The 13,720-nt window shown below is 37.1% G+C and overlaps 1 protein-coding gene across 8 annotated transcripts in view; it reads right to left on the reverse strand.

Moving 5' to 3' along the window:
• Nucleotides 1-13,720, reverse strand: part of UBR2 (ubiquitin protein ligase E3 component n-recognin 2) — a 116,255-nt gene that overhangs the window by 42,795 nt on the left and 59,740 nt on the right. For 7 of the 8 annotated variants that reach the window (XR_003796844.1, XR_003796843.1, XM_029244313.1 and 4 more), the window contains 10 exons: nt 13,423-13,586; nt 13,234-13,333; nt 11,061-11,189; nt 8,167-8,350; nt 6,992-7,053; nt 6,014-6,124; nt 4,908-4,973; nt 3,507-3,629; nt 3,306-3,369; nt 2,231-2,355 (listed from right to left, as the gene is read on the reverse strand). Coding sequence is in view for 6 of the 8 variants with exons in the window: in XM_029244313.1 (XP_029100146.1) it covers nt 2,231-2,355; nt 3,306-3,369; nt 3,507-3,629; nt 4,908-4,973; nt 6,014-6,124; nt 6,992-7,053; nt 8,167-8,350; nt 11,061-11,189; nt 13,234-13,333; nt 13,423-13,586 (1,128 nt within the window). In the remaining 2 variants the exon portion in view is untranslated. Of the gene's footprint in view, nt 1-2,170; nt 2,356-3,305; nt 3,370-3,506; nt 3,630-4,907; nt 4,974-6,013; nt 6,125-6,991; nt 7,054-8,166; nt 8,351-11,060; nt 11,190-13,233; nt 13,334-13,422; nt 13,587-13,720 lie in introns of all 8 variants that reach the window. The other variant, XM_029244316.1, reaches the window with a different exon arrangement.

Here is a 13,720-nt window from a genome sequence, read left to right on the forward strand (position 1 = left end):
ATAATATCTGCTAGCACTCCTGAGCATTGTGCTTTTATCTCATTAAGCTTCATGCAGCAATCGTATAAAGCAGATATACTATTCTCCCGATTTTTACAAATGAGGATTCCATAGTAAACATAATGATTAATAGGCAGTTGGGGAAATTCAGTTGGCAAGCTAACATTCATTCAGATTGCCATAATTAAAAACAAGATACTACCATATGGAATCAAGGTGACAGCTTTCAAAAGGAATAAAATAAAAACACAAAGTACACATAACATTTAAATTTTATATTTAAAATTTGTGTATTTGCAGTATTTTGTGAAATAGCTACACTAATTTCTTATCTATTTTTGTTAAAACATCATTTCCCAAATCATATCCCATTCACGACAAGCTGTTCATAGGAATTCCGTGAAATATTCTCTGGCCAAAAATGTTTGGTAAATATAGATGCCATCACTTTGCACAAGGCAGTTACACTTTTAAAATACTGTTTTAAATTTTATTTCTTCCTTATTCCAATGGTCTAAATGAAACTGTAATTGTTTCCTCATTTCCTGCATTAAAAAGTACATGCATACACAACTAGAAATGGCAAAAGTAGTCCATTAACAAAGACCTATTAAAAAAAGTACATGTAATTTTTATTCTGACTAGATATTCAGTGATATTAAAAAATCATTATTTTTTTTTAGGTGTGATAATTGGCATATGCATAGGTTTCTCTAAAAGCTCATAGCTTTTGGATCAACCTTGGCACTACTGACATTTGGACAAGATAGTTCTTTGTTGTGGGAATCTGTCCTGTGCATTGTAGGATGTTTAGTAGTATACTGGCCTCTGCTGAATAGATGCCAGTAGCATCACAAACCCTGCCCTGAGTAGTGACATTGCCAAATGCCACCCCCCCGCCGGGGGAGGGGGAACCATCCCTGGTTGAGAACCACTGTTTTAGATATATACAATTCTATTTATAGATGAAATGGTAAACCTGGTATTCTCTACAAAATAACCCAGTGAGGGTGTAGAGATCAGTGGCTGGGGTATAAATAAAATAAGATTGGTCATATGTTGAAGCTGGAGATGGTTCACTATACTATGTTTTCTATTTCTATAGATGTTTCAAGTTTTTCAAGTTTGAAATAATACGAAGTTTAAGAGAAGTATTACAATGCAACAAATAAAGGTTTAAATCCCAGAAGAATGAACATTAAGGTTAAGAGTTTTGATCTATGTTTCAAATTCGGGAAAACATTTTGAAAAGCCTCGATGAAAATAAAGTCCTTTCACAACTGTAATCTGGGTTTCTGAAAAGCCCCAGGGCTGAAAAGTAGGTGGCAGAGGAACTTAAGGTCCTGGCAGGAAAAATAGTTACAACTGAATCTATGAATGCCCATATGAATATTAGCTTACATTCACCAAAATGAGAGAAATGGCTTAGCATAGTCTTTGGATGCTTTAGAAGGAAAAAACTCTAGCAAACTTTAGTCAACACAGCTGAGTAGATATTTCTAGGTTATAAAGCGTTATCTCTACCCATGGCAACTTTGTACTTAAACACCCTATAAAAACCCCTCTTTAATGGATATATAAATTCCATTCTGAGGAACAGGTTTTTTTCTCTTTTTTAAAAAAAATTAATTAATTTTATTTTTGGCTGCGTTGGGTCTTCGTTGCTGTGCGTGGGCTTTCTCCAGTTGCGGCGAGTGGGGGTTACTCTTCGTTGTGGTGCGCAAGCTTCTCATTGCTGTGGCTTCTCTTGTTGCGGAGCACAGGCTCTAGGCGTGCAGGCTTCAGTAGTTGCGGTGCGTGGGCTCAGTAAGTGTGGCTCACGGGCTCTAGAGCACAGGCTCAGTAGTTGTGGTGCAGGGGCTTAGTTGCTCCACGGCATGTGGGATCTTCCTGGACCAGGGCTCAAACCCATGTTCCCTGCATTGGCAGGTGGATTCTTAACCACTGTGAAACCAGGGAAGTCCTGGAACAGGTTTTCTTTTATTCAGCATCCTTATCTCTTTCAAGGCTTCATCGTAAATGATTCTATTCCTAGGCTGCTTTCCACTCCCAGTCCCTAGTATTCTCTTTTTCTAATTATTTCTAATGAGAGTGACTAGAGTTATACATATTCTAGAACTGTAGTTTTTACAATTATGGAAAAGGTACAGAGAAGTAAATCTATACATACTAGACTGGTAGGTAGGGAAGGATTTCCATAATTTTCTTTTCTTAAAATGCAGGTACTTACATCTTCAGGTAAAGACTTTACCAATTCACTATGAGCCATAGGTTTGATGCTCAACTGATGGATAATCTCTCGTTTAATCTCATCTGTAGCATTTACCTGTCCAACTCCAGGACTAAATCTCTCTCCTGTCAACAGTGAATAAGTACATATACACACATTTAACAATCATAATACTTATAAGTGATATATATTTATAATTCATGCAACACAATGTATTTTTCTTTCTGTGCAATGGGAAAGCAATGACTGGTCTGGCAACAAGGTAGGGTGAGAGCAGCACTTAACCATCTTTGTGAGTCTCTGACACAACAGGTGAGTGCAGTCTTCAGCAACGGAGAGAGAACTCTGGTTGCTGTTTTGAAAGAATGGGATCAGAAGGTGGGAAAGGATTTGAAGTAGTCAAGAATTGGTACAGCAGTAGCTGTACTAGCAGCCTAGGTAGGAGGGAGAGCCTTCCTTTGTCCTTTTATCTAGTGGCAAATAAGATATCACCTTCTGAGACCTTCTTCATTGGTATTACCTCCTGACAGTAGCCAGGATTCTCTGCTCTATGGACTGTAGAGAGACTGAAATAGTACGGGAGGTGGGAGAAAGTAAAGGATAAAAGAATAGGAAAGATGGAGGCAACAGGACTGAAAATTTAGGTAATAAGAAAAAAAAATCTGTGTCTATTAGCCATAGGTCTCTATTAACTTGGAATTTTCATATCTGAAGTCAAGAGGACACTTTTGTACCACAAAACCATGGAGAAAAACATAGCTAAGATATAAAGTAACTGTAAATGGCTCCTAAATATCCTATTCTTGTTTGCTAAATTCTCCTGTCCCCCATTTTATTCCCAACACAGTCTTCTAGTTTATCCTGCTTTAACAGTTGTCCTCTCTCCTTCCAAAGGACCACAGTGCTGTTTCTCTCATCATTACAGTAACCAGAGGGGAGATAAAAACAGACACCCTCATCTCCTTCCCCTAAAACTGAGTAACTGCTCAAATAGAGGAAACAGCTCAGATTCTAAACTATTTGATACCACAAAAGTCAATATAATACATAAATGTTCCAAAAGATTCAAACTTACCAACAAGCATTATAATGAGGTATAGCATTTCTTCTATTAGAGTGTTGTTCTGCTGAACTAAATCCTGTAACAATTGGGGATAGCGGGAGAAAGTTCATAGATAATAAGAATACTGTATTACCTCAGATGATCAAAGTAACCAAAAAGAATGAAAGATGCTTCTCTAACAGTGTGTTGTGGTCTCATAAAGCATGCTCTTACCTTATGAGTAGTCTCAGAACTAATTTTTTTTCCATAGTCTGGAGTACTGAAAATCTGATGAAGTTCAAAGCGGCTAAGCATTATCATCAGGAAATGATTTGGATCCATCATGGAGACACCTGTCTTTTTTTAAAATGTTTGAGATAAAGGAAAAGAGGAAGGTCAAAAGGGCTACTAAACAACTAGTGAGAGATATTTTGGCTTGCACAAGAGGAAGCAGCTAACTCGTTCATCAATTCCAATAAAAGATGAAAACCCATTTAGCCCCAATCTCTACTTGTGGTAGCTACAAGTGTGGACAGGGATCTACGCTGGTAAAACAAATCAAAACAAAACACTCGCTAAACCCACATGTCATAATCCCTATAAATTCAGTTCAAAGATTTGTGTCAGGGCTATCTTACCACTGCCAGGTGTACGGACAGAAATGTGGTATGGTAATAAAACTTCTAGCATTTAAAAAAATATGTATCATATTAAACTCTTATCAAGAACTCAAACTAATTTTTAGTAATAAATGACAGCTTTTAAATATTATCTTGTATAGCTTCTCAATCAACTTGAATTTTAATTTATCTTGAACCAATAATTTTTTTGAAATTTACATTTTGTAACTTTTTCTATAATTTCTAAATCCATTCAGCAATAATATGGAAACACTACTTTGTGACAAGCACTGTGCTATGTAAAATGGACATAAAAAGGAACAAGATAGAGTTGCCACAGTTTAGTGTAGGGGACGAAAAGTAAATAGGCAACTACAATCCAGACTTATGAATGCTATGGTGGGGATAAGCATCATGCTATGGGCCCTCCCAAAAGGGACACAAAGCCACATTTTAGTGTGTCAGGGAAGGCTTCCTGGAGAAAGTGACTCTAAACACAAAGACACGCAGGAAAATATTATACATGGTAAACAGAAAAGGAAGCGGGTGGGGTGGGCAATCTAGGGAGCAAAAGAAATAAATGTGCAGATTTTAAGACTTAAGGGAGAGTACGACAAATTCATGGAATTTTAAACATAGCTAAGTACTGAAGGCCTTGAAAATCAGTTTGAGGGATTTGGATCTTCAATCAGACGACAGTGAAGAAAGGATGGCTTTCAGGTTTCTGACTCTAATAACTACAGATTGTTGAATAATTCACTAAGGTAGGGAAACCTCAAAGATAGGAAGAAGGTATGGAGGACACAAGAGGAGTTATTTTGAATGTCTTAACTGTGAGATGTGTCCAGGAAACTAGATGTAAATGTTCCATCAGCTGTTAGCCATATGAGTTTGGAGCTTAGTAGATAAGAGCTAGGCTGCAGTTATAGATTTGAGAGTGATCATAAATGATTGGGTCCTGTGGAAATAACAAGAAGAAAAACTCCCCACAACCTATAAATTTAATGCTTTTTACCTGAAGCATTACTATATCCTTGTCAAACATTTCACGTCTGCATTTCACATTGTGGTAGTAATAAATCTAAAAAAAAAAAAAAGTAATTATATTGCGTAAACAGGTTTTTATTTGTGCAGTTCCCTCCTCTCCCCACTCACCAAAAGAGCACATGGGGGCTTCCCTGGTGGCACAGTGGTTAAGAATCCGCCTGCCAATGCAGGGGACATGGGCTCGAGCCCTGGTCCGGGAAGATCCCACATGGCGCAGAGCAACTAAGCCCGTGCGCCACAACTACTGAGCCCACGTGCCGCAACTACTGAAGCCCAAGCACCTAGAGCCTGTGCTCCGCAACAAGAGAAGCCACTGCAGTGAGAAGCCCACGCACAGCAACAAAAAGCAGTCTCTGCTCGCCATGAATAGAGAAAGGTCACGTGCAGCAACGAAGACCCAACGCAGCCAAAAATAAATAAATTTATTTTAAAAAAAAAAGAGCACATGACTCTTGTGCATGTGAGCATGAACACGCAAATGTGCACACGTAATGTGGTTTCCCCAGCAGTTAATGCTATCTTAGTAGAGATTATTTAATTAGAAATCTCCAGATTATAGTAGTCACTCTATGGTTCACATTTTGCAGCCAACTTTCTGGGTCTCCTAATAAAGTTCTTTCAGTGAGATTTATTATACCTATCAAAAACTGAAAAGTCCTATACCAAGCCTTGGTGAGGTTTAAAAATTAAAACCTCAATTTCTGAGCTATACTAACAGAACTTTTATCTTTTAACCCAGTTTAATTTAAGTAATTGAAATCCAGATTTTTTATGTTTTAAAGATATCCAACTTTGTTCTAAAAATGACTGCAAGTGAAAATAAAGCTCATTTCTACTTTTGATATTGTTTCTTAACAAAATATGAATAAAAGCTCTAAAAAAACCTTTTGGTTTAACGTTACATTTCTTTTGTCAAACAGTTTTTTAAAAAAAATTCTTTTAAGGTTCGTTTCCAGGGGCCACAAACAGTTTTAATATAGAGGACTTTCAGTGACTAAGTACACTGAAAATTATAACCTTCATAGAAGGTAAAGAATGGACTGAAAACTCTTCGTAGAATTAAAAAACACTTACTTGATTTACAAGAGAGAAACCATTTCTTCTCCACATTCCTGCATGTACTTGGGCACATAAAACAAGGCATCTAAGAGGGTGTTCTATCAACATGGGTGGGCTAAGTTCACTCTGTGTATACAAAAAAACCACAAAAATCTCAACTCTATAAAGAAGATTGGTTTATAGGGATGGAAGCTTTATATAAAACACAAGTCAAAATTACTTTAAGGTATGTTCGTGTGATAGTTAATTTTATGTGTCAACTTGGCTGGGCCATGGTACCCAATTTTTGATTAACACCAATGTAGATGTTGCTGTGAAAGCATTTTGTAGATGTGATTAGTATTTATATCAGTAGACTCTGAGTAAAGCAGATGACTCTCCATGATATGGGTGGGCCTCATCCAATTAGTTGAAGGCCTTAAGAGAAAAGACTGAGGCTTCCCCAAGGATGAAGAAATTCTGCTTCCAGATTGCCTTTGGACTTCAGACTGTGACATCAACTCTTAAACTCTTAGCCTGCCAGGTTGCCGGGCTTATTTCAAACTTGCCAAGCCCCATGACTGTGTGAGTCAATTCCCTACAATAAATCAATCTCTCTCTCCTTCTACACACACACAAACACACACACACACTCACTCATTCACTCACTCTTTATTGGCTCTGTTTCTCTGGAGAACCCTAGTAGTTTGTTTCAAAGTGATTTCAAGTATGTAGAACATAGTAAATATTTACTTTTATTTATTTGTTTGTTGATTGCTGAAATATAGTTGATGTATAGTATTATGTTAGTTTCAGGTGTACTACATAATGATTTGATATTTGCATACATTATGAAATGATCACTGTGATAAGTCTAGTAACCATCCGTCTCCATACAAAGTTGTTATGATATTATTGACCGTATTCCTTATGCTGGATATTATATTCCCATGACTTATTATCTAACTGGAGGTTTGTAATAGATACCTACTTTTAAATGTCAGCACTACTTACTAGAGGTAGGAGCTCTGGAAATTTATATGCCACTTCACTTTTGCTTACCAATACATGCAAACCTGCGTGGAGAACAAATAAAAAAGTATTTCTATAAGTGAAAATAATTCAGATTAAAAAAAACATAAATATTCACTCAACTTTATAGCTAACTTCTTTTCTGTTTCTCTTTGGGAACCTATCATGTTACACATTAAGATATAAAATGAATTGCACCCATAAATGAAGCTTTTCAATTGTTATCCTCATGAACCTCAGAATTAAAGGCACACTTGAACTGGAGTCTTAATTACAGGTACCAACATACACTGACGACATTTTACAGAAGTAAATGTTAGACATACAAACATAGCAAAAGCAGCTACATAACTATCAAAGCAATCTGTATTCCAATTTTAAGTCGTATTCCACTGGATCATGGAGTTTGTTCCATTTAAAGTATAGTAGTGAGAGATCCTCCTGGCAACTGAACAGAGAAACTGGCCATGGAATTCATGGTCTGCACCGATCCTGACCTCAGAATTCAGTTCCCCAGAACTTCCAGTTTAGGATCAAAGCCTCTTTAGTCCCTAACTGCAAAGGGCTCTTTTATAGCTCAACCTTAGTTAACTGTTAACTAAGAATTAATTGTGCTGTTTATGTTGTAGTCTAAACAGAGAATGCTTTTTACAATCTTATTACCCCAATTTGGGACTCACTCCAACCTGCTGATTAAAAGGTTATCAACGAATAAGAAGCAGCTTAGAGAGAGAGGAAGTATAGGGTGGTTTCAATTTATTAGCAATCACTTAAGTGATAGACCAATTTGAACCCTAACAACACAGACTTTGAAGCTGGGCTGAGATAAACAATAAAACATGTGGTATATGTAGTTAAGAAGTCTGAAGAGGCATTATGGTATGGTCATTACAAACATGGTTTCTGGTGCCAAACTACCTCAAAATCCCTACTCTGACTTGTTGCGGTGTGATGCTAAGCGAGCCACCTCCATGTCTCAGTCTTCCCATTTGTGATAAACCTAACAACAATACCCACCTCATAGGCTGTGATGATTAAATAAGTTAATGCATGTGAAACTCTCAGAAAAATGCACTGTAGGTATTCAATAAATATTAACCACAAACAACAATTTAAAAGACAATTTCAGGGTTCTCTTTTAGGGAGAAATGCTTTACCTGCAAGTAAGCGAGAAACTGGGAGGTGAATGCTAACTTTTTCTTTGGAAACACAGTATCTGATAGTTTCCACTGAATGTCCACAAATGCTTAATGTGACTGGCTGTTCACCATCAGTAAAACCACCATGACACTGAGTCAATACAGCAAGGCATTTCTTGTAAGCTTCAATTAATACCTTTTCCTAAAAAAGATGGTTTTCTGTAAGTTACTCAAAGGTTTCTACAACATTAACCAAGCACCTCCAATTCAACGATGTATAAAGTACTTCAAATACCAATATGGGCAAAATTAAACTTAGTCTTTTCTTCCCAACTTGCTCCCTCTTCCAGGGCCCTGTCTCAGTAAATGACATCTTTATAGAGCTGTAGAAATCTAGAAGTCGTTCCAAAGTCCTCCTTTCCCTCATTCCCTATTTTTTTTTTTAATTGAGGGATAGCTGATTTACAATATTACATTAGTTAGAGGTGTACAGATAGTGATTCAAAATTTTTATACATTATATTCCATTTACAGCTATTTTAAAATATCAGCTATATTCCTTGTGCTATAGCATAATCCTTATAGCTTATTTATTTTATACACAGTGGTTTGTACCTCTTAATCCCCCCTATCTTGCCTCTCCCCACCTTCCTTCTCCCCGCTGGTAACCACTAGTTTGTTCTCTATATCTATGATTCTGTTTCTGTTTTGTTATATTCACTAGTTGTTTTTTTTTTTTTTAAGAGTCCACATATGAGTGATAACATACAGGATTTGTCTTTCTCTGACTTATTTCACTAAGCATAATACCCTCCAGGGTCCACCATGTTGTTGTGAATGGCAAAATTTCATTCCTTTTTATGGCTGAGTAATATTCCATCACACACACCTACACACTCACACCCTCCCACATCTTCATCCACTCATCTACTGATGGACACTTAGGCTGCTTCCATATCTTGGCAATTGTAAACAATGCTTTAATATACGAAATTTGTTTTTCTCTTTCTAACTTACTTCACACAGAGGAATGGATAAAGAAGATGTGGTACATATATACAATGGAATATTACTCAGCCATAAAAAGGCAATTGGGTCACTTGTAGAGACATGGATGGACCTAGAGACTATCATACACAGTGAAGTGAGTCAGAAAGAAAATAATGCTGCTATGAACACTGGGGTACATGTATCTTTTTGAATTAGTGTTTCCGTTTTCTTCAGAGAAATACCCAGAAGTGGAATTACTGGATTATATGGTGGTCCTATTTTTAGTTTTTTGAAGAAACTCCATACTGTTTTCCACAGTGCACCAGTTTACATCCATACTAACAGTGTACAAGGGTTCCTTTTCTCTACATCCTCGCCAACATTTATTATTTGTGGTGTTTTTGATGACCGCCATTGTGACAGGTGTGAAGTGATAACTCACTGTGGTTTTGACTTGCATTTCTCCAATGATTAGTGGTGTTGAGCATCTTTTCATGTGCCTATTGCCCATCTGTATGTCTCCTTTGGAAAAATGTCCATTCAGGTCTTCTGCCCATTTTTTAATTGGGCTGTTTGTTTTTTTGATATTAAGCTATTTATATATTTTGGATAATAACCCCTTATTGGGCATATCATTTGCAAATATTTTCTCCCACTCAGTAGGCTGTCTCTTTCCTTTGTCGTACAAAAGATTTTAAGTTTAATTAGGTCCCATTTGTTTCTTTTTTGCTTTTGCTTCCTTTGCCTTAGGGGACAGATCCAAAAAAAAAAAATGTTGCTATGATTTATGTCAAAGAGTGTTCTGCCTATATTTTCTTCTAGAAACTTTATGGCTTCAGTCTTACATTTAGGTCTTTAATCTAATTTGAGTTCATTTTTGTATACGGTGTGAGGAAATGTTCTAATTTCATTCTTTTACATGTAGCTGTCCAGTATTCCCAGCACCACTTACTGAAGAGACCATCTTTTTTCCATTGCATATTCTTGTCTCCTTTGTCGTGGATTAATTGACCATAATGTGTGGGTTTATTTCTGGGCTCTCTGTTTTCCTCATTCCCGGTTGTCCAGTCTATTACCAAGCTGGCAATTTCATCTAAATTTCTCTCAAACCTGACCACTGATTATTTCCAGTAACTCAAAGGAAAGCCAGCATGTCTCCACTGAACTCCCTGCTTCTACTCTTACCCTCCTCCATCTATTCTCCACACAGAGTAACTTTTAAAAACACGTAAATTGGATCATGTCACTTTTCTGCTTGGGAGTCTCGAATGGCATCCCACTTTAATTAGAATAAAATTCAAACTTCTTTCCATGGCTTCCAAGGTCCTGCAAAGCCAGGCACCTGTTTACTTCTCTATTTTCAACCTCTGTTCCGACCAGAGCCTTCTCACAGCTCCTGGATCCGTACTCGTTCTCATCAGAGAGCATGATGCAGCTGTCCCTCAGTCAGGAATATTCTTTACTCTTTGATCAGTTAACTCTGACACATAGTTCAGATCTCACAGAAGCCTTCTCTGACCTCCCAACTTACACAAGCTCTCATCTAGATTTTATAGCCAAAGGAAGGCCAAAATAATTTTAAGACATAGGACAAATGTACCAATAGTAAAATTTCATTTTTGGTTAAATTTATAAACTTCTTTTTATATGCTCAAAATCTTGATGGGATTATATATATATATAAAAGATAGTAACATAAAAGAAGAGTGTGGATTATATCCTCCTTTATCTATCTTCCAAGAGTTTTCTAAGGTTTCAGAATTTGAACTTTTACTGAATATACAAGTAAAAGCAGAAAATATGCTGTTTTATGAACATATCACCACTATCCTCTCCAAACTGCCTCAGATTTTACTTAGGAAATTGTTTATCTCTGTCTCTCCTCCATTTATCTCCTACCCCTGACCCCAGAAGAGACTCACATCTAAAGCACACCAGTCCTGCATCATTGAAATGACATGTGTTAATTTCATTTGCAGTGTGAAGGCTGCTTCCCACTCTGGTTCCATTTCAATATGCTGTCCTACTTGACGTGTAACTGGATCCATTCCCTTAAAAGGAATGAAAAGATTTTTAAATAAACTAAAATTACATCCGTTCTTTTACATCAAAACTTAAGAAATAATGCAGAAGAAATACTGATTACAAAAACATATAAAGTAAAAGTTCTAACAGGAAGTTTCAAGTAGTATGAGAAGTCCAACTTCTTATATAACACGTTTATATAACATTCTCTAAAATTTTATAAATAAAAAATCCCAATAAAATATAGAACAACTTATTTTAGAGGCAATCTTCTATATGTTTTAGACAATAAAATGTATATACTTCACTGCAACAATCCTTCAAATCCCTTTTTAACTCTATCATCCATAGAAAAAACTGTCAGAAGAAACCTGGCAGACTTTTAAAACGCTACTGAATTTATAAATATGTTTTATAATATACTAAAATAAAATTTTTATATTTATTTGTAATCTGTAACTAAAAGTTTTCATAGGGCTTCCCTGGTGGTGCAGTGGTTAAGAATCCACCTGCCAAGGCAGGGGACACGGGTTCGAGCCCTGACCTGGGAAGATCCCACGTGCCGTGGAGCAACAAAGCCTGTGCGCCACAACTACTGAGCCTGTCTTCCAGAGCCTGAGCTCCAGAGCCCGCGAGCCACAACTACTGAAGCCTGCGTGACTAGAGTCCGTGCTCTGCAACAAGAGAAGCCACCACAATGAGAAGCCCGCGCACTGCAACGAAGAGTAGCCCCGCTCGCCACAACTAGAGAAAGCCCGGGCGCAGCAACGAAGACCCAATGCAGCAATCAATCAATCAATCAATCAATAAAGTTTTCATAGAGACCGAAAGAAAGCAAAACAAGAAAAACATAAACAGCTTTTAATATAAAAGAATATAACTTTTTTAGAAACTAGCCTAACTACCCTGGTGCACTGGAACTGATTAAAAATAATAGAAAATACAGGACACTTCGAGTATTCAAAATGACCAAGGTAGATACTCTTTCTATAGGTACAAGGAAAAAAATAGAAGTACTATAATAAAACACCCAGAAACCACCACCAACATGGGAACTAGAATATATCCTAAAAATGATAGGTTAACTTTGCTTATTCCTTTCTTAAGAAAGCCAGACAGCTACTAAAGGAATCATAATGATAGTCCTCAGATTTTCTGAAATGTCATCTATCTTTTTACAGTTAGGAGAATTCCCTGGCAGTCCAGTGGTTAGAACTCTGTGCTCTCACTGCCAGATTTAATTCCTGGTTGGGGAACTAAAATCCCACAAGCCTCGAGGCATGGTCCCAAACAAACAAACAAACAAAACCCAAACAACAAAAAACTGGTTAACTATACCAGTTTCTGCTTCTAGATTCTATTTTGTATACAGAAGTGTTTCCAAAAAGAAAATTAAATGGGGGGGGAGTTCTATACTATATCATATAAATATGGTATCAATGAAAGAAAAATATGGAAACATTAAGAAGACATAGTTTCCTAAATAACTAATTTGACAATACTTCCATGTAAGCATATTCAAAACAAAACCATCTGCAACCCCCAAGGAAAGAACATTAACGGTGACCAAAAAAATAACCAAATACAAAAGTACAGCAGATGTCAGAACCTCTGCTGGGATCTCATGCATTCTATACCTTTCTAAGAGTTTCCAATTAAGAGGAGCTTCTTTTTTTTTTTTTTTTTTTTTTTAAGAGGAGCTTCTTGATCCAAATTATTCTTTTAAAAATGTGCCCAGTATCGGGCTTCCCTGGTGGCGCAGTGGTTGGGAGTCCGCCTGCCGATGCAGGGGGCGCAGGTTCGTGCCCCAGTCCGGGAGGATCCCACATGCCGTGGAGCAGCTGGGCCTGTGGGCCATGACCGCTGAGCCTGCGTGTCCAGAGCCTGTGCTCCGCAATGGGAGAGGCCACGGCAGTGAGAGGCACACAGGTACCTTTTTTATCGTGTACCACAAAAAAAAAATGTGCCCAGTATGAAAAAAATGCACAGACAGAAAGGTATTTAGTTCAGTGAACTGAAAAAGGGAGAAAGTAAATGCTTCACTTTTGAAATGTGTCAGCTTATACATACCTGCATACATTTGAGTAATTCCAAAAAGGCATCAAATCCTTCTAGGAACTTCTGCCTCAGATCATCTGACCATTCAGTTGGTTTGCTAATTAACACATACCTGAACAACACAAAAACAGCAATGAATATATGGACAAACAATGACCTTTTATAAGTTGCAACTGGTTCAATAATTAAGCGAAAACTTACTTAAGATCTAAAATAAGGCTCTGAACTCTCCTAAACTTGAAGGCTTGTAAAGCAGTATATCGTTCAAACTGAAACCTGCCCTGCGCATCTCGATGTCTCAAATGATCCATAAAAGTCTTAATGATAATGGTCATTAGGTTTTCTTCTGTGATGAGCATCCGAGCCTAGGACAAAGTGTATCAGAGTACATGGTAATAAAAAACTATTTACCATAAAGCTAAAAAAAAAGTCACCAATGTTGGTTAGCTCTTTCAGTTTAGACCTTTTTCAACACAGCTATGTAATATCATAAATGCAT

This window comes from Monodon monoceros, unplaced genomic scaffold (genome assembly GCF_005190385.1).
Source record: "Monodon monoceros isolate NGI ecotype Baffin Bay Population unplaced genomic scaffold, NGI_Narwhal_1 Super_Scaffold_3, whole genome shotgun sequence".
NCBI lineage: Eukaryota > Metazoa > Chordata > Mammalia > Artiodactyla > Monodontidae > Monodon > Monodon monoceros.